Source organism: Dendrobates tinctorius, unplaced genomic scaffold (genome assembly GCF_039654945.1).
Source record: "Dendrobates tinctorius isolate UK_male_01 unplaced genomic scaffold, ASM3965494v1 ptg000083l, whole genome shotgun sequence".
Lineage (NCBI taxonomy): Eukaryota > Metazoa > Chordata > Amphibia > Anura > Dendrobatidae > Dendrobates > Dendrobates tinctorius.
In genome coordinates this window covers 24,075,853-24,101,909 of record NW_027361751.1, presented here as the reverse complement: position 1 = coordinate 24,101,909, position 26,057 = coordinate 24,075,853, and the positions used below count along the sequence as shown (strand labels likewise).

The 26,057-nt window shown below is 48.0% G+C and overlaps 1 protein-coding gene across 1 annotated transcript in view; it reads left to right on the top strand.

Annotated features, from left to right (window-relative positions):
- Positions 1-26,057, top strand: part of PPWD1 (peptidylprolyl isomerase domain and WD repeat containing 1) — a 53,147-nt gene that overhangs the window by 6,813 nt on the left and 20,277 nt on the right. The window contains exons 3-7 of the mRNA XM_073584237.1: positions 7,008-7,108; positions 7,784-7,904; positions 15,239-15,686; positions 21,003-21,193; positions 22,248-22,437. Coding sequence (XP_073440338.1) covers positions 7,008-7,108; positions 7,784-7,904; positions 15,239-15,686; positions 21,003-21,193; positions 22,248-22,437 — 1,051 coding nt within the window. The remainder of the gene's footprint in view (positions 1-7,007; positions 7,109-7,783; positions 7,905-15,238; positions 15,687-21,002; positions 21,194-22,247; positions 22,438-26,057) is intronic.

Genomic DNA, 26,057 nt, shown 5'->3' with positions numbered 1-26,057 from the left:
CACGATTGTTGTGTTTTCGGCCATTACAGATAGGTGCCTTGATTTTCAGCAGAGCAGGTCTCAACCATTGCTTCACATAAAGACGTTGGGGTCCTGGCATAGCAACTGCTCCCATATCTACTGCTCACAGGCACTCGCCTTTCATTTTTCTGCAGCCCCCTCTGGACGCTGGATTAATACTGTTATAAGCAGAATAAGGAGCTGCTTCTATCTCTTCACGTCTCCAGGGTTGGGCCGGACTTCTAGCTAGATAGAAGTCCGTGTTACCTGACAATTGCCTGCTGTGGCTCAGCGGATAAAGAAGCTGACCACAACTCGCAGGTCCAGAAGTTGGAACCATGGCGCACAACAGAGTAGTGTTTAGTCTCTTTCTGATCCAAGGCCTACTGTTCTACCGTCAGAAGAATTGACTGGTCAGAATCTACTTTACTACAGACTTCGTGGCACGGCTTAGTACGTGTGAAGTCATTATTCTATCTGACGTCGTCAGGGTTATTCTGCCTAATGCTGTCAGGTATTCAGACCTAGACCGCAACACAGAAGCCATTATTCTGCCTAATGCCGTCAGGTACCCAGACCTAGACCGCAGCACAGAAGCCATTATTCTGCCTAATGCCATCAGGTACCCAGACCTAGACTGCAATACAGAGGCCGTTATTCTGCCTAATGCCATCAGGTACCCAGACCTAGACCACAGCACAGAAGCCGTTATTCGGCCTAATGCCGTCAGGTATTCAGACCTAGACCGCAACACAGAAGCCGTTATTCGGCCTAATGCCGTCAGGTATTCAGACCTAGACCGCAACACAGAAGCCGTTATTCGGCCTAATGCCGTCAGGTATTCAGACCTAGACCGCAACACAGAAGCCGTTATTCTGCCTAATGCCGTCAGGTATTCAGACCTAGACCGCAATACACAAGCTGTTATTCTGCCTAATGCCGTCAGGTACCCAGACCTAGACCGCAGCACAGAGGCCATTATTCTGCCTAATGCCGTCAGGTACCCAGACCTAGACCGCAGCACAGAAGCCGTTATTCGGCCTAATGCCATCAGGTATTCAGACCTAGACCGCAATACAGAGGCCGTTATTCTGCCTAATGCCATCAGGTACCCAGACCTAGACTGTAGCACAGAAGCCGTTATCCGGCCTAATGCCATCAGGTATTTAGACCTAGACCGCAACACACAAGCCATTATTCTGCCTAATGCCGTCAGGTATTCAGACCTAGACCGCAACACAGAAGCCGTTATTCGGCCTAATGCCGTCAGGTATTCAGACCTAGACCGCAACACAGAAGCCGTTATTCTGCCTAATGCCGTCAGGTATTCAGACCTAGACCGCAATACACAAGCTGTTATTCTGCCTAATGCCGTCAGGTACCCAGACCTAGACCGCAGCACAGAGGCCGTTATTCTGCCTAATGCCGTCAGGTACCCAGACCTAGACCGCAGCACAGAAGCCGTTATTCGGCCTAATGCCATCAGGTATTCAGACCTAGACCGCAATACAGAGGCCGTTATTCTGCCTAATGCCGTCAGGTACCCAGACCTAGACTGTAGCACAGAAGCCGTTATCCGGCCTAATGCCATCAGGTATTTAGACCTAGACCGCAACACACAACCATTATTCTGCCTAATGCCGTCAGCTACCCAGACCTAGACCGCAACACACAAGCCGTTATTCTGCCTAATGTCGTCAGGTATCCAGGCCTAGACCGCTCAGCAACTCAGAAATGGCGGTCTCCTATACCCTTCTCCAGGTTCTCTCCACACTGATTTGTACACAGGATACTTAGAGCCGATTGCAGCTGGGCTATATCCGCTATCCAGGCTGCAAACGCATCACCTACCAGATACAGTAGTTCAAACGGCCGTATTACTGTGGAGACGTGTCTGGGGTTGACTGCTTCAGTGGTACTGGTGTTCTGTACCGTATTCAGGTGAGCCAGACGCTCAAGCCCTCAGGTTCCTCGCGTTCTTTTGCAGCAGTACTCTATCCCTTATCAAGCACTTGAATAGTCCTCTACCAGACATGTTTAGTCAATACATGCCGTCTTCCTGGTAACTTAAACATACCCGAGGCCATCAACTACACCGATCCGACTATACTGTCCCGTTTTCAGGTGAGTCAGGAGCGTCCTCTCTCGCGTCCCTCACGGTCTTTTGCAGCCTTTGCCTAAGCTCCCGTCTAATCGACACTCGAGGTGAGGTCCCGGCATTTATTGCTCAGGGCGGGCCACAGCTGCGGTTACAAGCCGCTTTCAGGTGAGTCAAAGACACCTCTCAGCTACATATTTCATTGTCCATAACATCTGTGGCTTGCACTACCATGTCCAAACAGAACGGATCTCTGTCCCACAAAGCGGATCTTGGTAGCAACATAACTGGATACAGCACCTTCAGGTGGGTCAGACTCTCTCGTGTCAGGTACGGATGGTTGCAGATTTACTGCAGCATGCTCTGTACCCTAAGTGTGAGTTGCTCCACAGGAGATTTTTGCCATCTTCTGATCCGTTTACTGTACTGTCCAGAAACTATCTTTACTGCTGGTGTGTTCTGCCTATCTTTAATGTTTGGCAAACAGTAGTTTATAAGTTCTAGCCTGCCCTAAGGGCCTTCGAGCTACCACAATACCTAAGCTCCTTATCTGTCGGAACTTACCTATTCTTTCTTACAGACGCCGAGTAAAGCCTCCAGCAGCTCAGACGTGACTTCTGACCGTGACCGGGAAAATTATCCCACCTCAGACAGGAGTGGGATCTAACTCTGCGCTAGCATCGACCGGAGTAAAAAGCTGCTCCAGTCTTGGATCCAAGGATGAGTCTGGTGATAACGCGTTTCTTCCTTCGGCTAGTATTGTATATTTTCACTGTTATCCTCGGGCGCGTGTTGTCTTAGACTTAGGCTAGCGGGTCTACACACCGTAATCCCCTCCCTGCTCCAGAGGGTCGAGGATGGATTCGGTCATTTACATCGTCATACAGATTGACCTGCCTTTCGTCAGCCTAGTTGTCTTCTGGTGTCTATTTGATCTACCTAGACCCAACTTTCCTTACAGTTGACATAATCCATGTTTTGCATGGACTTTCCTTGCTCGACTAATCACTTTTCTAAGTCCGGCTACACTATTTTTTTCCATATCCACCCTCATCCCGGTATGCTGGGTTTATCTTCCTTTTGATCTCAAAGTCATCCAGTAGTCTTCGTTCTACCTCCCTAGTCAAGCAATCAGTTGTCTTTTCATAGCCATCCTGAGCCTACATCGCGGCGATGAGATCCAGATTATCCCCTGGTTCCATTCAGTACGTTTTCAGTGTTCAGCTCTTTCGCAGGTTCTCAGTGGCCTGTTCTCAGGTCTTGTCATTTTCTCACAAAACGGCCTTCAGCCGTTTCCAAACAAGAGGGCGCCTTAGTATATCTCTTTCCTCCCGAGCCCTTCGCAAATTAGACTACTTCTGCGACTACGAACCCTCCGGTTCCAAGTCTCCCACTTCTACGGTCCTTTCTCTCCCAGAAGTGCATCCCTCAGAGATTCCAACGGCAAATTCACACAGTAGTTGGCAAGGTTAACCTTGAAACCATCCGCCGCTATATCGTGTCCTGCCTTAGTCTCCACCCGTGCTACAAAGTTCTATAGACTTGTGGTCTAGCTTGCTCATCAGAGCATTCTTGCTGGGGACCGGTCGGAAAATTTGACCGTCCTCACGGTCCAAAATTTTCTCTTGCAGGAAACATGAGTTTTCGCCTCATCGTTCCCATCTAGGGGTTCATTTGGTTTTCTGTTTCACGAGCGAAATTCTCTCCAAAGAAGTCCCTCACCAGCTTCCCGTTCGGCTCCAATACGCTAAATTATTGGAGGTCACCAGTAGGACAAGCGCTCTCCTTCCTCAGGCTGAACCTCGTCGTCGTTCAGCGCATTTTCCTCAGCGTGCCTTTTCGGGATCTAGGATTGAGTCTATCCTTGTTCTCAGGAAGAAATTCTTCTTCGTTCATCATTTGCCTCCTGTGAATCACATGATTTTTCCATGGAGCTCTTATCCAGGTCCTGATTTCTTCAGGACTTTGCCGATATCTGCTTTTGCAACAGACGGGTTCATTTTCCTTTTCAGTTGGTAGCCTTCCCTTTCATGCTCTCCACCACTCCTAGGGTCTCACAGACTCTATAGCAGCTGTGGTACACTTCCTGTGGATCAAGAGTCCACTCTACTTCACTCTAAATTCCCTTTCTTTCGTCCGCCTCTAACTTTTCCTTCGTGGCGCTCTCTCATCAGGCTACCTGGCCACACCAACGGTATTTATCAAGCTCCGGCTTGAAGTATAGAGGTCCTCTGGCCTCCAGGTCAGCGTCTGCTCGCGGAATCTGGTCGACATTAGTAGGGTTGCCGGCTCAGGAACGACTGCGTTCCTTTCAGTACGACGCACACTACCCGGGCAGTGTGTGTCCTCCTGGCGGTACTCTTTGGGCCTTCTTCTGGCACCTCTGCAGTGCGATCATATGTCCTCCACATGTCCATGAGGTTTTTCAGAGCCTATGCCTAGCTTCGGCAAGTGCCGGTCGGGGTGAAAAGGCCTTGCAGGTGACGAGGGTGACTTCCTCGTCCCGATTGGAGTTGTTTGCTGTTCCCTCCCCTTGGGAACTGCTTTGGGGCGTGCCATGGTTTCTGTGTCCCCCAATGAAGCGATTGAGAAAACAGGATTTTTAGTTAGGTGAAGAAGGCAGTCAGCAAACTCTTGAGTCATCCATCACCTCTGTTTCTATTGTGACACCTTACAAAAAGGGGTTTTTGCATCTTTCTTTAAAATTAATATGGTGTTCCGATATGCCCCTATAGGGTAAATGTGAGACACAAAGGTAACAAGCTTTCTAAGCAGGTACAGTGGGGCAAAAAAGTATTTAGTCAGTCAGCAATAGTGCAAGTTCCACCACTTAAAAAGATGAGAGGCGTCTGTAATTTACATCATAGGTAGACCTCAACTATGGGAGACAAACTGAGAAAAAAAAATCCAGAAAATCACATTGTCTGGTTTTTTTTTCATTTTATTTGCATATTATGGTGGAAAATAAGTATTTGGTCAGAAACAAAATTTCATCTCAATACTTTGTGATATATCTTTTGTTGGCAATGACAGAGGTCAAACGTTTTCTGTAAGTCTTCACAAGGTTGCCACACACTGTTGTTGGTATGTTGGCCCATTCCTCCATGCAGATCTCCTCTAGAGCAGTGATGTTTTTGGCTTTTCGCTTGGCAACACGGACTTTCAACTCCCTCCAAAGGTTTTCTATAGGGTTGAGATCTGGAGACTGGCTAGGCCACTCCAGGACCTTGAAATGCTTCTTACGAAGCCACTCCTTCGTTGCCCTGGCGGTGTGCTTTGGATCATTGTCATGTTGAAAGACCCAGCCACGTTTCATCTTCAATGCCCTTGCTGATGGAAGGAGGTTTGCACTCAAAATCTCACGATACATGGCCCCACTCATTCTTTCATGTACCCAGATCAGTCGTCCTGGCCCCTTTGCAGAGAAACAGCCCCAAAGCATGATGTTTCCACCACCATGCTTTACAGTAGGTATGGTGTTTGATGGATGCAACTCAGTATTCTTTTTCCTCCAAACACGACAAGTTGTGTTTCTACCAAACAGTTCCAGTTTGGTTTCATCAGACCATAGGACATTCTCCCAAAACTCCTCTGGATCATCCAAATGCTCTCTAGCAAACTTCAGACGGGCCCGGACATGTACAGGCTTAGGCAGTGGGACACGTCTGGCACTGCAGGATCTGAGTCCATGGTGGCGTAGTGTGTTACTTATGGTAGGCCTTGTTACATTGGTCCCAGCTCTCTGCAGTTCATTCACTAGGTCCCCCCGCGTGGTTCTGGGATTTTTGCTCACCGTTCTTGTGATCATTCTGACCCCACGGGGTGGGATTTTGCGTGGAGCACCAGATCGAGGGAGATTATCAGTGGTCTTGTATGTCTTCCATTTTCTAATTATTGCTCCCACAGTTGATTTCTTCACTCCAAGCTGGTTGACTATTGCAGATTCAGTCTTCCCAGCCTGGTGCAGGGCTACAATTTTGTTTCTGGTGTCCTTTGACAGCTCTTTGGTCTTCACCATAGTGGAGTTTGGAGTCAGACTGTTTGAGGGTGTGCACAGGTGTCTTTTTATACTGATAACAAGTTTAAACAGGTGCCATTACTACAGGTAATGAGTGGAGGAAAGAGGAGACTCTTAAAGAAGAAGTTACAGGTCTGTGAGAGCCAGAAATCTTGATTGCTTGTTTCTGACCAAATACTTATTTTCCACCATAATATGCAAATAAAAGGAAAAAAAAACAGACAATGTGATTTTCTGGATTTTTTTTTTTCTCAGTTTGTCTCCCATAGTTGAGGTCTACCTATGATGTAAATTACAGACGCCTCTCATCTTTTTAAGTGGTGGAACTTGCACTATTGCTGACTGACTAAATACTTTTTTGCCCCACTGTACATATATATTTAGTAGGCAGCAAGGAGTAGAAAGTTACCGAAACAAATCTACTTTTAGGTACTGGAGTGTTGTAATCTTCTGTCTTCAGGAGCGCATCACTTCTCTGCCTTCCGGCATCCATGTTGCTCAAGAGTGGTGCGCTTGTGAAGACTTACAGTTCGGATGGGTGGCATTGCTGCGCCGCTGTTCCGAACCCTACCTGTTTCACATGAGTAGTGCAGGGAAATGACTGAAGCTGGTCAGATCCAGCCATCTTCAAAGCAGCGTTTGCAGGCTTTAAAGCCTAGGACCTGCAAGCAGTGAGCGCGATTTGCCTCGGTAAGCAGCCATTCTGAGACTGCAGGGTTGCCAGTAATCTTTATCAGTGAGCTGTAAAGTACAGATTTGAAAATCCCTTCAGAGATTATTTAATAAGAGGTACATTGCAAAGTTGCTTGTTTTTCACAAACACTTTGTGATTTTAACCATTTAAGAACATTAGCCGACGCCTTTAAGTTAACAATGCTTTTCCTACTCCAGGACAGACTTTGTCATAACTGCCAGCCACGATGGGCACGTTAAGTTTTGGAAGAAGGTAGAAGAAGGAATTGAATTTGTGAAACATTTCCGCAGTCACCTGGGTAAGCGCATTATAATATACTTTAATTAAATGGAATATTCTATAGCAGTGAACTTGGCGTATTGTTATTTACAACACTAAGAACTTCAGGGAAGTATTCATGATGATTGAAGTCCTGCAGGCATTGTTCTTCTATCCAGCAGGGTCTTCCCGGCTCTTAGATACCCGCTGTTTACCTTGGATACCAGCTTGCTTGCTGGTCCTGATCGCTGGTGGGTCTGTCTATGTGACAGCTCACCAGCGATCAGCTAACTATGTCCCAGCGATCCCATCCACGTTGGATCGTAGGTGGGATCGCTGGGACATTGATGCGTGTAGTGGGGCCTATAGAAAAGACTGCAGTACATGTTTGCATGGGTTTCCTCCGGTTTCTCCGGTTTCCTCCAACATTCCAAAGACACACTGATAGGTAATTTAGATTGTGAGCCCCAATGGGGACAATTCCATTATTGTTTATATAAGTGAGTAAAATAAAAGTAAATAAAATAAACTTCTAACTACATTAATATACTTCAGGAAACAACCATGGGAATGCTATATATGTTGTGCTGTAGTTCCACAGCCTTGATTTGTCAGAAATTATATAGCATAGGTGGAGGGCATGTTTCTGTTGTGAAGTAACATTAATACGCCAGTCTTCATGCTTTTATTCTTTCTGCCTTTATCACTGGTTCAGGAGTGATCGAGAGCATTGCGGCCAGCTCTGAAGGGTCACTTCTATGCACCGTTGGAGAAGACCAAGCGATGAAAGTATTTGATGTCGTCAACTTTGATATGATCAACATGCTGAAGCTCGGGTAATGTATCCTATTGTTCTTATGTAACATAATTGTGCATGAAATCCCACTGAATGCCAGTGACACCGGGGCAGCCTTTTTTTCCTATTAGCTTTTCATACTGTTATTGTTATATTAGATTCATTTGTTAACTAGGTATGTCAAACAGTGTGCCAAGAACACTCTCCCATTGAAGTTGATGAACATATTGAACATCTCCAGACTATTGCCTCTCCCCTCCCCAAGGAGGTTATTAACACTTAAACTCCCCTCTGATGCAAGTTCCACTCCAGCGGTGTCAGCACTGGCTTTCTCAGGGATCACGATATTATCTTGGGGTCCCTGTGGCCAATCAGCGCTGATATCTCTCCTCTCCTATGGGCGCAGTTCACATCTGGAGGAAGTGAGGACCTCACGCGATCCCTGGGAGAGCTAATGCCGACACCAACCCCTTTAATAAAATCTCTCAACGAAACAGCAGATCTCTGTCTCATAATCATGTACAGAAAATAGAAAAATCTAGCAAACAAGAAAAATCACTAGGGCGAATTTACAAATAACATTTATATCGGAAAAAGTAACAAGAAAAACAGCACTCACCCAATCCTTCTTTCAATATGTGGTTTTAATCCATTGAAATGGTTACATAGATATTTGTGGAGGTGCAACTATGGACCCGTAGAAGCGCCAGCAAGGCGTGAAGTGACCATAGTTCGTCAGGTTTCACTATTCATGAAAAAACACCCCTGACACCTGCACCTCCACTAATATCTTGTAACCATTTTCATGGAATAAAACCACATCTTGAAAGAAGGATCGAGTGAGTGCTGCTTTTCTTCTTTCTTTTTCCGATATAATGCATGTTCTTTATGCATGCACCACCCAGAAATGATCTGACGAGGCTATTTCTGAGGATTTGGATTGAAATAACACACAGAAAAAAAGTGACTTGGTGCCTGGAATAAACCACCTTTTTTTTTTTTTTACATTACAATTAACGTTCACACTTTAGACTGCGTAAAATAAAGGAGTCAGTCAGTAATTGCACAAAATGTATTACTCAAAGATCTTGCACATTTACTCTATCGCCTAATTGGGGGACACAGAACCGTGGGTGTTATGCTGCTGTCCACTAGGAGGCGACACTATGCATAATCTGAAAAAGATTAACTTTGGCTCCTGCTCTGCAGTATACACCCCTGGACGGCATCAGCCTTCTCCAGTTTTTGCTTAGTGTTGCAAGGAGGCAAACCTAAGATTTTTTTTTTTTTTACTCCGTTTTTTCCTTGATTTTTTTCTACGGATTACAGATGAAGAAAAGCGAGTCTCCAGCGAGACTCCCGGCATGGCTCCCTCCTCGGTCCCCTATTAAGGGGTACCCGGTTGAGGTCGAGATGGCTCTTCCCCATGTCGCTCCTTCCCCAGTTCCCTTGGGCTCTGGGTTGAGGTCGAGGATAGGATGAAGCCCCTGACGGTGACAGCAGCACCCTCCCTAATCCCCCTCTGGGGACATTAGGTTGAGACACCGCAGGTAGGGCCTGTACCAGGCATCATTCGGCCACTTACAAGTCCAGGGACCCTAGCCCAGCTGCGGGCTCCTGTTGGGACTGGGGGAGGTGCAGGCAGGCATGGCACTTGTCAGAGACAGGGCTCCCTGCTCCCCTGTCTCTCCGGCAGCACCAGCTGCATAGCGCCTCAAAGGGACCCCCCACAGGGCCCAGGTTGCGCTCATGACCCCACCACTAGCCTACCATTCAATCCGGGGGGTTTGAATATGACCCCCCCCCCCCCCCCCCAGCCAACCGCGCCGTCCTGGAGCCCTTCCGGGCATGAGGTATCAAATTTAGGCCGCGGCTTCGGCCTAGCCGAAGTCGCCGCCTTATTCCCGCCCCCCGGATGACGAAAATGACATTCTGCAGTGTCATAGAAGGGGAGGATCGAGTCAGGAAGGGCGCGCTGAGCTATGTAAAAGCTTTTACATAGCTCAGCGCGCCCTTTTCAGCTCTCCGCCCCCTTCCTCCTCCACCTCAGAATTCCGGTGGCCATCTTGCTGCACCTGAAGCTGAAGGCAGCACAGCGGTCTCTGGGGGGCACAGGACTGGGATTTATCGGCGCTGGACCTAGGGGGCGCACCGGTGGGGTAAGATCACAGCTGGGTTCTGTGTACTCAGCTGTGAGTTCATATAACCTATAACGCCCCCCTATTCCTTTTCCTCTGCGAAGATACCCCTGTAGGGCCTCTGCTAATCAGCCTCTAGGCACTATGTCGGGCTCAAGGAAAAGGACCAGACAAGACTGTTTTTATGCAGTCTGTACAGCCTGCAAGGCCACTCTCCCCAGCGGCATCTATAGATAATCTGACCTCCACACTACTGCAGTCTCTGCAGGGTCATGTCTCGGCTATGAACGTTACCCAGCAAAGGGACATCCGGTCTCAGGGACAGACCGTTTCCGACAGTTTGAGACATAAGCGGACCCACAGGTTGCGTTCATCTGCGTCCTCACATAGCACTAGGTCGCCCCCCTCCATGGAGAGACACAGTGGCTCCAGGTCACCGAGACCGTCCCCTGATAGAGAAAGACAATGCGGCTCTCCACAACGATCCCAGACCACAGAACACCTCCGCCCTAGTTCGCCCGCTAGGGAGCTCCTTAGCGATGTGCAAGACTCAGAGGGCATATGTGACTCTAACTCAGATAATGAAACAGAGAACACTGGTCCCTTGTCCCTCTAGCAATACGGCGCTAGTTGAGGATATAATCTCTTCCATCCTTCGGGTGCTGGACATTTCTGATCCAACCCCGGAAGCACCAGAACACAAGATTTCCTTCGAGAGTGTTCAGAAACAATCTAAGGTCTTCCCTAATCACCCGGAATTTCAAAAAATACTTTCTAAGCATTTTTCGAAGCCTGAGAAAAAATTTGCCAATCGCAAATACTTGGAAGCAAAGTACCCCTTCCACAGAAGGACACTAAGGATTGGACAGATCCGCCTGAAGTGGACCCCCCAGTCTCTAGGCTGGCAGCACAAACACTTCTCTCACTGCCGGATAGCTCAACCCTCAAGGACGCTGCAGACAGACAGGTAGAACGCATGGCTCGTTCAATCTTCGAAGCGGCAGGTGCCTCTCTTCTCTGGCTCCCGCATTTGCTTTAGTTTGGGCAGCCAAGGCCATTATGTCCTGGGCTAATCTATTGCAACAGGGCCTCCAAGCTTCAAATCCTCAGCTGGCGGACCAGGCGGTGCAAATTGCAGTAGTGGCGGATTACATGGTCCATGCAGCTTTGGATTCTGCAAGAGGGGTAGCGGGAATAGCATCAAATGCCATCACAATCGTATTCTCTGGCTGAGAGAATGGAAGGCGGATGCGGCCTCAAAAAGTCCCTGACAAATCTCCCGTACTTCAGTGGACATCTTTTCGGTGAAAAGCTGGATACAATGATATCCAATGCTACTGGGGGTAAAAGTACTTCTCTCCCTCAACTAAAACCAAAACGCACGTTTAAAAGACGTAATCAATCTCGTTTCCGATCCTTTCGGAATTCTTCAGGCTGGTCCGTCTCGCGCCCAGCACAAAATCGTAACCGCTCCCCCCGCAGAGACAACACACGGGTGGCACAGAGGCCGGACAGGAACTGGCAGTCAAAAGCAAGCCAGGCAAAATCCAAAGGAGGAAAAGCTCAGATTTTCCCCTCATCATGACTCATGCCCTCCGGAAGACACCTCACTTGTGGGCGCACGACTGCTACTCTTTCAGCAGGTCTGGCTTCCTATTACAGAAGACAAGTGGGTCAAGGAAATAGTGTCTTCAGGATACAATATCGAGATTACTACCAGCCCACTGCACAGGTTCTTTCTCTCCGTTCCTCCAAAGCCTCCACTCAAAGTCGAGTCTTCCATCAAGCGGTTTCTTCCCTCCTGCAAGCAGGAGTCATAGTACTGGTTCCAGCAGACGAGCGCTTCCGAGGGTTCTACTCCAATCTGTTCGTGGGGTCCAAGAAGGGCTGCAGCGTCCGACCCATACTAGACCTCAAGCAACTCAACAAGTGCGTTCGAGTTCGTCACTTTCGCATGGAATCCCTCCGGTCAATCGTTGCGTCCATGGAAAAAGGAGAATATCTCGCCTCCATAGACATACAGGACGCATACCTGCATATACCGATTGCTCCCGCCCATCAGAGGTTTCTCAGATTCGCAATCAACCAAGACCATTACCAGTTTGTGGCCCTCCCGTTCGGTCTCGCCACGGCTCCCAGAACATTTACAAAGGTCATGGCAGCCACCATGGACGTTCTACACTCCAGAGGCATAGTAGTCGTTCCATACCTGGACGACCTTCTCGTCAAGGCCCCCACCTTCAAGGACTGCGAGGTCCACGTCTCAATCACAATCGACACTGAGTCTCCTGGGATGGTTAGTCAATTTACAGAAGTCCTCGACTACCCCGAGTCAGTCTCTGGCCTTCCTGGGGATGCTATACGACACCTCCAGGGGTCTGGTGATCCTCCCCAGGGACAAGGCACTGGCCCTCCGTTAGGGAGTTCGCACTCTCCTCAGCAAGTCCCCCCGATCTCTCCGGTATGCCATGAGAGTACTTGGCAGGATGGCAGCAGCAATGGAGGCGGTACCATTTGCCCAGTTTCACCTCAGACCCCTTCAACTGGCCATCCTCAAGTCCTGGGACAGGAATCCGTTCTCCCTCGACAGGGAGTTCCGGTTAACATTGAAAACCAGGAGGTCCCTGCACTGGTGGCTCAAGCCAACCTCGCTTGCAAGGGGAAAATCCTTTCTCTCCGGTCAATGGAAGGTTTTGACCACCAACGCAAGCCTTACAGGTTGGGGCGCGGTGCACCTACATCACAGAGCGCAAGGCAAGTGGTCACCAATGGAAGTAAACATGCCCATCAACATCCTGGAAATTCGGGCCATCTTCCTGGCATTGAAAGCCTTTCATCACTTGCTAGCAGACTCTCATATCAGAGTACAGTCGGACAATGCCACAGCGGTGGCATATGTGAACCATCAAGGCGGGACCCGCAGCATCCAGGCGATGAACGAAGTAACACGTATCCTACACTGGGCGGAGGATGCGAGGTCGGTACTCTCTGCGGTCCACATTCTGGGTGTGGACAACTGGGAAGCCGACTATCTCAGCAGACAAGGAATAGACTCGGGGGAGTGGTCTCTCCATCCCAAAGTTTTTCGTCAGATCTGCCATCGCTGGGGGACCCCGGACGTGGATCTGATGGCATCCCATCTCAATGCCAAGGTTCCCAACTTCATGGCCAGGACGCGCGATCCGCGGTCGCTAGGAGCAGATGCCCTGGTTCAGGACTGGACCCAATTCCAGCTTCTGTACATTTTTCCAACCCTCCCCCTGATCTCCAGAGTCCTGAGGAAGATCAAGCAAGAGGGAGTTCCCACCATCCTGATCGCTCCAGACTGGCCCAGGCGTACATGGTACGCCGACGTCGTGCAACTCACAGCAGACGCTCCCTGGCGTCTCTCCAAACGTCCCGACCTTCTGTCACAAGGCCCGTTCTTCCACCAGAACTCGGGCTCTCAATTTGACGGCGTGGCCATTGAGACCTGGGTTTTGACCCAAGCAGGTTTTTCACTGGACGTCGTTAAAACCATGATCAGGGCTCGAAAGCCAGCTTCAGCCAGGATTTACTATCGTACCTGCAAGGCTTTCTTCACATGGTGCGAATCTCGCGGACAGGTCCCACTTCCCTACTCTCTTCCAAAGGTCCTCGGTTTCCTTCAGTCACGCCTGGACGCCAGGCTATCCCTGGGCTCACTTAAGAGCCAAGTGTCAGCGTTTTCAGTGCTCTTTCAGAGGCGTATTGCTAATAAGCCGCAAGTGAGGACTTTTCTCCAATGGGTTTCCCGATTGGTTCCCCCCTACAAACATCCATTGGAGACGTGGGACCTCAACCTGGTCTTGACAGCATTGCAGACACCTCCTTTCGAACCCCTTAAGGAGGTCTCACTCCGCCTTCTGTCACAAAAGGTGGTCTTTCTGGTGGCAATCACCTCGCTACGCAGGGTGTCCGAATTTTCAGCACTTTCCTGCAGACAACCCTTTCTGGTTTTCCATCAGGACAAGGTGGCTCTCCGTACAGTCCCATCCTTCCTTCCGAAGGTTGTGTCCAGCTTCCACCTCAATGAGGAAATCTCACTACCATCTTTTTGCCCGGTTCCTGTTCATAGAGTGGAGAAGGCTCTGCATACGCTTGACCTTGTCAGGGCATTGCGTATTTACGTGTCTAGGACTGCTCCCTTCTGGAAGTCTGATTCACTTTTCCTTCTTCCAGAAGGCGTTCGCAAGGGCCTACCGGCTTCCAAAGCCACCCTTGCTAGGTGGATCAAGTCCACCATACAAGAGGCTTACCGCCTTGTCAATTCTCCTCTTCCAGCCGGTATCACGGCACACTCTACGTGGGCGGTAGCAGCCTCTTGGGCCATTCGGCATCAAGCCTCGGCACATCAAGTGTGTAAGGCAGCCCGCACACATTTACAAAACACTACAGAGTGCATACTCAGTCCTCAGCGGATGCGAGCCTGGGTAGACAGGTCCTGCAGGCAGCAGTACCCCAAATCTAGGGGACTGTCGGCACAATATTCGTCCACTGCTTCCCACCCAGGAACTGCTTTGGGACGTCCCACGGTTCTGTGTCCCCCAATTAGGCGACAGAGTAAAGGAGATTTTTGTGTACTCACCGTAAAATCTTTCTCTTAGCCTTTAATTGGGGGACACAGCTCCCACCGTGTTGCCCTTGCGGGCCGTTGTTCCGGTTGGGTTCTCATATATTATTTGAGCTCGTTTATAGTAGCCTTCTTACAGGCATGCTTATGTTTCTGGTATATTCCTCCTAATGCTTTTGCACAAAACTTCAGAAGGCTGACGCTGTCCAGGGGTGTATACTGCAGAGGAGGAGCCAAAGTTAATCTTTTTCAGATTATGCATAGTGTCGCCTCCTAGTGGACAGCAGCATAACACCCACGGTTCTGTGTCCACCAATTAAAGGCTAAGAGAAAGAGATTTTACGGTGAGTACACAAAAAATCTCCCTTTTGTAGACGATAAACTTACCCTGGGGTAAGGAAAAAGTAAGACTGGCGTGCATTTGTGCCTACCGTGGTGCAGGCTCTTGTTCTCTGCCTAGACACAATTTATTTTCTACATACATATTCCATGACTTGTAAGGCCAAGAAAATTCACCGAGCAAGGCGTGTGCGCAAGAATTGTCTCATTCTTGGCAATAAATTTGACCGAAAATGCTATTAACTGATTTTATTTAATGCTCCACTAAAAGATCAGGCTTTCTGATTTGCTTTCTATATATTGCAGCTATCATCCTGGGCAGTCGGAATGGATTTACTGCCCGGGTGATGCCATCTCTGCAGTCGCCTGCTCAGAGAAGAGCACAGGGAAGATTTTTGTTTATGACGGTCGTGGAGATAATAAACCGATGCACGTATTTGACAAGCTGCACTCCTCGTCTCTAACTGCGATCCGGCTGAACCCTGTGTACAAAGTGGTGGTGTCGTCAGATAAGAGCGGGATGATTGAGTACTGGACTGGGCATCCCCGCGGTTACAAATTCCCCAATAATGTGAATTGGGAATTCAAAACAGACACGGACCTCTATGAGTTTGCCAAGTGTAAAACGTGTCTCGCTGGTGTCAATTTTTCCCCAGATGGTAAAAAGATGGCAACCATTGGAACTGATAGGAAAGTTCGGATCTTCCGTTTTTTAACGGGAAAACTGATGAGAGTTTTTGATGAGTCACTAAGTGTAAGTAAAGTGTTCCTGACATTGTGAAAGGTTTATATGTGATTTCTTACAGCAGAGATGCATCACTGGAGCCCTCCTAAACACTTTTAATAACCTACAATCATGTACATCACATCGGGTGTCAGTGTATGGCGCGGGATCAGGAACTGGACTTACGCTGTGATGGAGCACTGAAAGACTGCAGCCAATCACCAGCTACTGATTGGCTGCAGCAGTCATGTGACCGCCAGGAATCACAGCGCTATATTTGCCAGAGTGGCGCCAGTCTGGAAGGTAGGTATGTGTGTGTGTAAAATATATATATATATATATATATATATATATATATATATATATATATATATATATATATATATATATATATATATATATGTATATATATAGATATTTTTTTATTATCCCTTCTATTTTATGTGGTGTGCTTTAGCTGTTAAGAAATATGTCTTCACAGTGGGCATTCCCTTTAAACGGTTGCAATCAGCCTGCATGACTAACAAGAATATCCCACCTATGATGCATATGCTTTGTGCCATTGCAGTTTTATAGCTCATTAATTTTTTCCTGTGTGCTGGAATACCGTATTATTGCAGTATATAATGCAATGATTTAGTAATCGTAGGTTCGAGTCCCAAAAAAACTAGCAAACTTTTTTCAAAATATTACCAAAATATATTTAGAAGTTTTAATTGGCCTCCACCCCTCTGTTACCAAATCAGAATTGAAGAAATAAAATAAATTATCACAGCGTGATGGGTGAGCGAGGACAGCATGCCGCGACTTGATGAGGGGGCGGGGACAGCATGCTGCGGCGTGATGGGGGTGGGAGCGGGGACAGCATGCCGCGGCGTGATGGGGGTGGGAGCGCGGACAGCATGCCGCGGCGTGGTGGGAGCAGGGACAGCATGCCGTGGCGTGATGGGAGCTGGGACAGCATGCCGCGGCGTGATGGGGGTGGGAGCTGGGACAGCATGCCGCGGCGTGATGGGGGTGGGAGCTGGGACAGCATGCCACGGCGTGATGGGGGTGGGAGCTGGAACAGAATGCCGCGGCGTGATGGGGGTGGGAGCTGGAACAGAATGCCGCGGCGTGATGGGGGTGGGAGCTGAGACAGCATGCCGCAGCGTGATGGGGGTGAGAGCTGGGACAGAATGCTGCGGCGTGATGGGGGTGGGAGCTGGGACAGCATGCCGCGGCGTGATGGGGGTGGGAGCTGGGACAGAATGCCGCGGCGTGATGGGGGTGGGAGCTGGGACAGAATGCCTTGGCGTGGACAGAATGCCGCGGCGTGATGGGGGTGGGAGCTGGGACAGCATGCCGCGGCGTGATGAGGGTGGGAGCGGGGACAGCATGCCGCGGCGTGATGAGGGTGGGAGCGGGGACAGCATGCCGCGGCGTGATGAGGGTGGGAGCGGGGACAGCATGCCGCGGCGTGATGGGAGGGTGGAGCTGGGACAGCATGCCGTGGCGTGACTGGGGGGGCGGGGACAGCATGCTGCAGCGTGACTGGGGGGGCCGGACAGCCTGCCGCAGTGTGATGGGGACCAGAGGGGCACTTTTGGATTCCATAGGGTGAAGAGAGCCCAATAGATAGGTCTGATGGATACCCCAGTACCGTTTCAGTAAGGCAGAGACACAGTGTGCACAGAGATTGAGGATGGGCTGTCAGTGTTTGACTTCTAGAGAACCCTTTTAAATCACCGATCTAGTCAGACTTTTTTGTCTGTATTAGTTTACATAGATGAAAGCCTTTATTATCTGATGTAACCTTACATGTCTGTACAATGGATATTGTAGCAAGACTGGGATTTATTAGATGGTGGTGAACGAGTCTGCCCGTAAATCTGTTCCTCTCTGCTAGAGGTGGCCACATTGCCCCGGCCTCTTGCTGTTCCTAAGCGCAGGGTACGTGTTCATGCTAAAGGATCCCATATGATGTGGTTTGCACAACAATCTGTCAAACACAAATCTGCATGACTCTGTAACATTTAACGAAACCTCCGCAGTCCGTAATAGGAATAGTTTCCATTTTATTTGTACACAAAGCTGAACAGTCTAGTTCGAGCAGGAGGTCATCAGAGCGCGGCCGCCCTTTCATGTTCTGTGCCAGCGTCTGCTCCACAGCTGTTTCCTCGTGAGAATTTGTGGTCCTGAGACGACTGTCCTGATTTCTGCCAGATGTATGGCCGCTCCTAGGATGGATGTGATTTGCTTTTCTGTTAACTGATTCAACCTGTTGGTTTTTACGATATTCAGTCCCATTAGTATGTGTCGAACTGGACAGACTACAGGAGCACGAAAAATATATTGTGGGCAATTTGACTATCTGCACCTAATGGACACTATCGACATATGGACATTTTTAGTTCTGGGCCTCTAAAAATCAATCTGAGCAGCTCCTAAAGTCTTCAGTGTCTCTGATGTGCTTCACTTACAGTAGCTGACTGCTGGAGAACATAAGTAGTGGCACCCACCTCCTGCATACTGGGTATGTGGATTTTACTGCTCCACTGCGGAGACCCCCGGTAATAAGCTGTAAACTGTAATCTGGCTGCAATTATTTCATTTTGCTGCAGTGCCCCTGCAGGTGAAAGATAGCATTACATAGTTCTTATTAAAGATGGGTCACTTGCGATATACATGTAATTTCTTTTATCTGGTGTTCTCCTGAATCAGCATTGTTTCTTTTGTTCCTGCCTGTAGTGAAATATAATCCTACATCGGATATCCGGAGTATAATGCCCAAAATTCAAACACAAACAAATAATGTAGTGAAAAAATGTATATACACTCTTTATTGAAACATATACATGAGAAAATGAAGTGTATTAAAAACACAATAATATGATCAGTTAGCGGAGATGACACCAAAAGGAAACTCACAACAGCACCAATAAATATTACGCCTTGGTCCACAAAGTAACCAACAAATCCCCAGCACAGCAATGACTCACTAAGTAAATTGTGCCACAGTCAGATCAATCTAAATTCTAAAGGATAGGATGCAAAATGACATACCATCTCATAGATACTGTGCAGGGCACAAGGAGACATGTGCAGCAAGAGTTAAAGTGCTTCGTGCAAGAAATGAGGAAATTGCTGTAATGACCATGCTTACCCATGTGGGGCATACATCAGCTGCCTGTCAGGTCCCAAGCCCCAACGTACGTTTCGCGCTGAGCTTCATCGGGAGGCTTGTGTGTGTTGCTGCATGATGCACAGGGTTTAAAAGCACCCATCACAGCTGGCCGTAATTACCGCCGCTCCAACGGGAAGTGAAATATGTATGGCCAGCAGTAACTTGGCATCTGTTGTAGGCTGTAGCTCTTCACAAAGGTCATGACCTATGTTATCCTGAGAAAGACAGTCTTCCTGGTCTCAGCCCAGGGTGGATTTCCTGAGAACACAGTGGAAACATTTCACACCTTCTGACTCTTTTGAAGAGAGATGCCAATTGCAGCCTAACACTATTTACTATGAGAAAGGTCACACAAATAGTGTTCAAAGAAAAATAATGCATTCATTGGCAAAATAGCCAGGATCCAGTCACAAATCGAGAATTAGAATATCAACATGAGAGGCTTGGCTAGAAATCTGATCTCCAGTTTAAATCTATAAATTAGACCTTTACACCAGGGCTGTGGAGTCGGAGTCGTGGAGTCGGAGTCGGTGCTCATTTTGGTGGAGTCGGAGTTGGAGTCGGTATAAAATGGACCGACTCCGACTCCTAAAATATAATAAATTGGGTACAGTAATTCAATGCAGGATGTGCTGAATATTTTTTCATAGGAGTTTGGGAAAGTTATGAAATGTCCTATAAATGGCTGTTCTATTCCTGATCTAAGGCTACATTCACACACAGCGTTTTTCCTGTGTTTTTTGAGGATACGTTTTTCAGCTGCAAAAGCCGATCATCTTTTTAAAAAACTGCATCACCTGAAAGGTTTTTGAGCTCATAGATAATGTTTTCAATAGCAAAAGCAGATTAGAAATCTGCTCTATCTATATATCCATTTATCCATATCTGTCTATCCATATCGTATCTGTACCAAAAAGAATGAAAACCGGGTAGTACACCAATATATATTCTGTTCTATATAAATATCTTGATTATTGGATCATAAAAATGATTAAATGTCTGAGGTTCACATTGTACTACAATAAATTTTTCACTTAAATATAAGCAATATGTGTGGGAGTCGGAGTCGTGGAGTCGGAGTCGGAGTTGGAGTCGGTGTAAGGGAAATTGAGGAGTCGGAGTCGCAGGTTTGGCTTACCGACTCCACAGCCCTGCTTTACACATAGAAACCTGTTCACAGTTGAGGGGCAGCTAGGCTGATGTGTTCCATTTCATATTTCTCCCTCCCTGGGGGACAGAATACCAGAATGCAAAGTTCGATATTTCTGTAACTTTTCTCCCTTTTATTTTCTACCTGATTTGTATGTCACTTTTTATTTCCAATTATATATCCTTTTTATTGTAAGCACTGTACATTTTCTATTAAAGCTTAAAACTTTAAGTTTGAACCTTGTATGCTCTAAAGAATCCATAGCCTTAGAGTGTTTGCTCCTGGTGATTGGCATAGTGTAGTAATATTTCCGGGACTCATCGCCCGTGTATTCGGTGAGTGGTGGCAGCGTGTATGAAACGGGATGTGTGGTCTGTCTGGGTGTGATTTATGCTCCCATTGCAGCATAGGAGAGAGGTTGAATGCTGGACTGAGTGACAGGAGATAGATTAACCCTTGCATCCTCAACCCCAAGTCGCGTGCTAGAAGCAGGTACATGACACTGCCCTTCTACATTCCTGAGATCCTGAGATACGGCCCTCTCCTACCTGTATAGAAATCTAGTCTTTTTAGTCAATTGGGTGTAGTCCTAAAGAAGACACCCATGCGGGGCTAAGAACCACACCACCTTACTGAAAAGACAAGATTTATATACAGGGACGATGGCGCCATGTCTATGGATTGGAAAGGAGCAGGAATAAAAGAGAAATCATGCTGGATTTAGAACAGCAGCATTTACAGTAGGTAAAATATTTTCACGTTTATGTCCATGGTCGCATCTTTAAATCAGTTAACAGTCCTATAAACGGCAGGCTCTCCAGATTGAAAAGCGTTTTTTCTTGTGGTTTTTTTTCTGTTCTAGTTTATAAGTGAAGGATCCTTCAAGGTTTTTAATTTCCTCCTTTTGAGACTGATACGTTTTTACTGTAGCTCCTTAAAAAAACTTTCTTCCATACAAATTGCATCAAGCTAAGTATTTTATTGAGGTGCAAGATCTCATGTTTTGTTTTTTGTTTTTTTTTCTTGGCAGATGTTCACAGAGCTACAGCAGATGCGGCAGCAGCTTCCAGACATGGAGTTTGGGAGGCGAATGGCAGTGGAGCGCGAGCTGGAGAAGGTGGACGCCATTAAACTAATGAACATTATTTTTGATGAGACCGGTCACTTCGTGTTATATGGGACAATGCTCGGGATCAAAGTGATTAATGTAGAAACAAATAGGTAAGGTTAATACCTAACTTATATGTGTATTTTCTACCTGGACTGCCTACTGGGTTACTGCGTACCTCCCATCTGCAAAAGACGAACGAGAAAAGATTTTCTGGTAGTGTACATATAACCAGTATATGAAAGCGTAACAGTTATCGTGTATCCTCAGGCTAGGTGATCAATGTATGATCAGTGGGGGTCTCAATACTGGGACCCACACTAATCTCAAGAACAGGGCTCCCACGTCATCCGTGTGATTAAAGTGCTAGTGCACATACATAACCTCTTCCCCTTTCACACTCTATGGGACGTACACACTCCTCTCCACTCAGTCGCGATTTTGGGACCCGATTCTTACTTTTTATCACTTATCATATAGATGGTTAGTAGTCATGATCGAACATGCTCGGATAAAGTGTTATCCGAGCATGCTCGTGTACTAATCTAGTATTTTCGGCTTGAGTCGCCGCAGCTGCATGCCTCATGGCTGTTCGACAGCCACAATACATGCATGGATTGGATAACAAAACACAAATCTAAGAAAAGTTGTTTCTGTGAAGACAAGTATTTACGTAAAAACCCTCAAACTTGATGACCAATCCTCATTTAAAGAGGTTGTCTGGTATAGAAAAAATAGTAAGGCATAGATGATCTTAAAATGAAAAAAAAATGTGGCATGCTCACCTTCGCTATCTCCAGAAGCAGTACCTGCTCTGTTTGGTCACAGAACTCCTGCAGCCTATGATTACTTGTAGCGGTCAGGTAATTAGACGAGAAACATCTGATGACGCACTATTCTAGTCACTTGACTGCTTCCACCAATCACAAGCTGCAGTGGTCCTGAGTTGGTTACAGCAGTCCCATGACTTCCGAATTCAGAAACTCGTGCAGACATCCAGAGCAACTTGCATTGGATCCGCAGAGGTAATAAAAGAAGAATATGCCACATTTTTTATTTTAGCGTTTCATTTACAAAGAGGTTGTCCAGATATTAATGACTCAGAAGGCGATGAAACCTGATAATTGGGAAACAATCTTATATTTTCCGTGTATATTCTTCTGACAGGTGTGTGCGTATTCTTGGCAAGCAGGAAAACATCCGGGCGATGCAGCTGGCTTTGTTCCAAGGTGTGGCCAAAAAGCACCGCGCTGCCTCCACTGTGGAGATGAAGGCTTCAGATAATCCCGTCCTTTTGAGCGCTCAACCAGACCCCACCATCGTATGCACGTCCTTCAAGAAGAACCGTTTTTACATGGTTGGTGTAGTCCACCCAGACAAGTCACTGTCTTAAGGCTCCTATACACATTACTCTAAAGTCAAGACAAACCTCACAATATCAGTGGGATCGACAAACATTGTGTGTATGGAGGGAGACCTCCCGACTCTTCACCTACCAATGATGTGGGAAGAGAGAAGGATCCGGCCTCCTGAACTTCAGCTTTGTTCTACCTTTTAGATAAGCCCCTGCTAGAGTTGTTGGACAGTAGCTCTCTCTTAGGACGCGGTCAGATGGCCTAATAAATCGGAGCAAGACCGGAACACAGTGCACAGACTGTCTGGCGGCTCTCCCAACTGGAGCGTGTTAGCTGCATAGAAATACATGAAGCTGACACGTTCTTTTTGGGAAAGCCACCCGACAGCCTGATTTATATGGCCCTTTTACTGTGCCCATAGAGAACACAGGATATGCTCGGTGTAGCCCAATGTTCCTGTGTATGTGGGAGTTGGGGGAGATAGATACTGTATATAATATGCATTGGGGTCTTCAGTCCAGTGTTAAATATGCAATATTCTGTCTCCTTTTAATAACACCATTAATTTACAGGGACAGAAACACAGGACATTAACAAGGTTGTCCAGGCTTGTGATATTGCTGATTTTCTCCTTTGGATGTAAGTGGTGAATGGAGATGCATCTGCACCATAGTTATGAAAATCCTTGCGAGCTCTACTCAGTTTGTAGACCCCATTGCTGAGAATAGCAGGTCTGTTCCTGTGTAAGTGACTGAGCTAAGCTGCAGCTCTTGCAACATCCTCTACAGTCGCAGTGAATGCTGTTCTAGCGGTGTTCATTGTTCACATCCAGTCGGAGCTGCAAATAGCTAAATTGGGAGAGTGCCAGATGTCGGACTATCACAGATCTGATATTGGTGATTTGTCCTGAGGATAGTCCATCACTATCATCCTGTAAAACCCATATAACGTGATTTGACCAAACAACCCCTCTATCCCCTATACACAGCTTGGGTGATATCTTGTTGTTCAGTGAGAATCTGCACCATTTGGAAGAATGAGGCACACTACATTAGAATGAAGTGGCAGTGCCCATGATCCCCGTTTCATTCGTTCTCTATGGAGCTGTCGAGCGCAGGGTTTGGAAGTTCCTGCAGCCCCATAGAGAATGAACGGAGTAGCAGTTGGGTCAAGTTCCCTGATCCTTCGATCGGTGGAGGTCTCACAAATCAGCAAATGAGCTAGGTTATAACTTGTTTTTTCTGGCAACTCCTTCAGGGAAGAAAAATTTGGTTGTCACTTCAGTTCCTATGCATGTCATGAAAGTCATACATGCATTGTTGTCTTACACTGTGAATCTACATGGCCAAGGATGATTTGAAGCTTCTTTTTTGCTCTGTTTTAAGCAGTCGTCTGTTTCATGACTTTTACTCTGTCACCTTATTGGGGGACACAGAACCGTGGGTGTTATGCTGCTGTCCACTAGGAGGCGACACTATGCATAATCTGAAAAAGATTAACTTTGGCTCCTCCTCTGCAGTATACACCCCTGGACGGCGTCAGCCTTCTCCAGTTTTTGCTTAGTGTCGCAAGGAGGCACACCTAAGAGTTTTTACTCCGTTTTTTTCCTTGATTTTTTTTTTTTTTTTCAACGGATTACAGATGAAGAAAAGCGGGTCCCCAGCGAGACTCCCGGCATGGCTCCCTCCTCGGCCCCCTACTAAGGGGTACCCGGTTGAGGTCGAGACGGCTATTCCCCATGTCGCTCCTTCCCCAGTCCCTCGGGTACTGGTTCGAAGTCGAGACCCCCCCCCCCTCCTTCCCCAGTTCCCTTGGGCTCTGGGTTGAGGTCGAGGATAGGATGAAGCCCCCTGACGGTGACAGCAGCACCCTCCCTAATCCCCCTCTGGGGGCATTAGGTTGAGACACCGCAGGTAGGGCCTGTATCAGGCACCATTCGGCCACTTACAAGTCCAGGGACCCCAGCCCAGCTGCGGGCTCCTGTTGGGACCGGGGGAGGTGCAGGCAGGCATGGCACTTGTCTGAGACAGGGCTCCCTGCGCCCCTGTCTCTGTGGCAGCACCAGGTGCATAGCGCCTCAAAGGGACCCCCCACAGGGCCTAGTTCGCGCTCATAACCCCACCGCGAGCCTGCCGTTCAATCCGGGGGGGTCTGGTTTGAATCCGACCCCCCCTGGACAACCGCGCCATCCTGGAGCCTTTCTGGGCATGAGGTATCAAATTTAGGCCGCGGCTTCGGCCTAGCCGAAGTCGCCGCCCTATTCCCGCCCCCCGGATGACGAAAATGACACTCTGCAGTGTCATAGAAGGGGCGGATCGAGGCAGGAAGGGCGCGCTTTTACATAGCTCAGCGCGCCCTTTTCAGCTCTCCTCCCCCTTCCCCCTCCACCTCAGAATCCCGGTGGCCATCTTGCTGCAGCAGGAAACATAGCTGACAGCCATACAACATTCTCCGGGGGGCATAGGACTGTGATTTGTCGGCGCTGGACTTAGGGGCACACTGGTGGGGTAAGATCACAGCTGGGTTCTCTTTACTCAGCTGTGCATTCATATTACCTATAAGTTCTCCCCTTTGCATAGCCCCTGTAGGACCCCTGCTAGCCAGCCTCTGTGCATGATGACGGGCTCAAGGAAGAAAACCAGGCAAGAGCATTCTCCATAGCCTGCAAGACCACTCCCCAGGGGCAGCACGGACCCACACTGCCGGGACTGTGTCCAAAACACTGGGTCAGAACCGGAATGGGCTACTCAGATGTTGCAGTCTATAACACAGTCCATACATAGCCTGACCTCTACACTACTGCAGGCTTTGCAGGGTCATGTCTCTGCTATGAACGTTACCCAGGCCACCGGCCGTTCTAGGCCGAGCGTGACTGCATTCGTCCGGTGGCGGCCGCTAAGCAGCTTGAGCCTTGGCCGGAACCCAAATGGGAGACCAGCCCGCACTAGCAGGTCCGGGGTCATGCGTTTAAATCTCGGGGACATGCCGCTTCCGACAGTCTCAGACGTAAGCGGACCCACAGGTCGCATTCATCTGCATCCTCACATAGCACTCGGTCGTCCCCCTCCAGGGAGAGACACAGTGGCTCCAGGTCACCTAGTCCGTCCCCTGACAGAGACAGACAATGCGGATCTCTGCAACGATTTCCGACCACAGACTCGGAAGGCATATGTGACTCTAACCCAGACAACGAAACAGAGAATTATCTCGTCTCTTGTCCCCCTAGCAATACTGCAATAGTTGAGGATATCGTCTCTTCCAGCCTTCGGGTGCTGGACATTTCAGATCCAACCCAGGAAGCACCAGAACACAAGATTTCCTTTGAAAGTGTTCAGAAACCATCGAAGGTCTTCCCTAATCATCCGGAATTTCAAAAAATCCTTTCTAAGCATTTTTTGCAGCCTGAGAAAAAATTTGCCAATCGCAAGTATTTGGAAGCAAATTACCCCCTTCCACAGAAAGACACCAAGGATTGGACAGATTCGCCCGAAGTGGACCCTCCAGTCTCTAGGCTGGCAGCACAAATGCTTCTCTCGCTGCCGGACAGTTCAACCCTAAAGGACACAGCAGACAGACAAGTCGAACGCATGGCTCGTTCAATCTTTGAAGCGGCAGGTGCCTC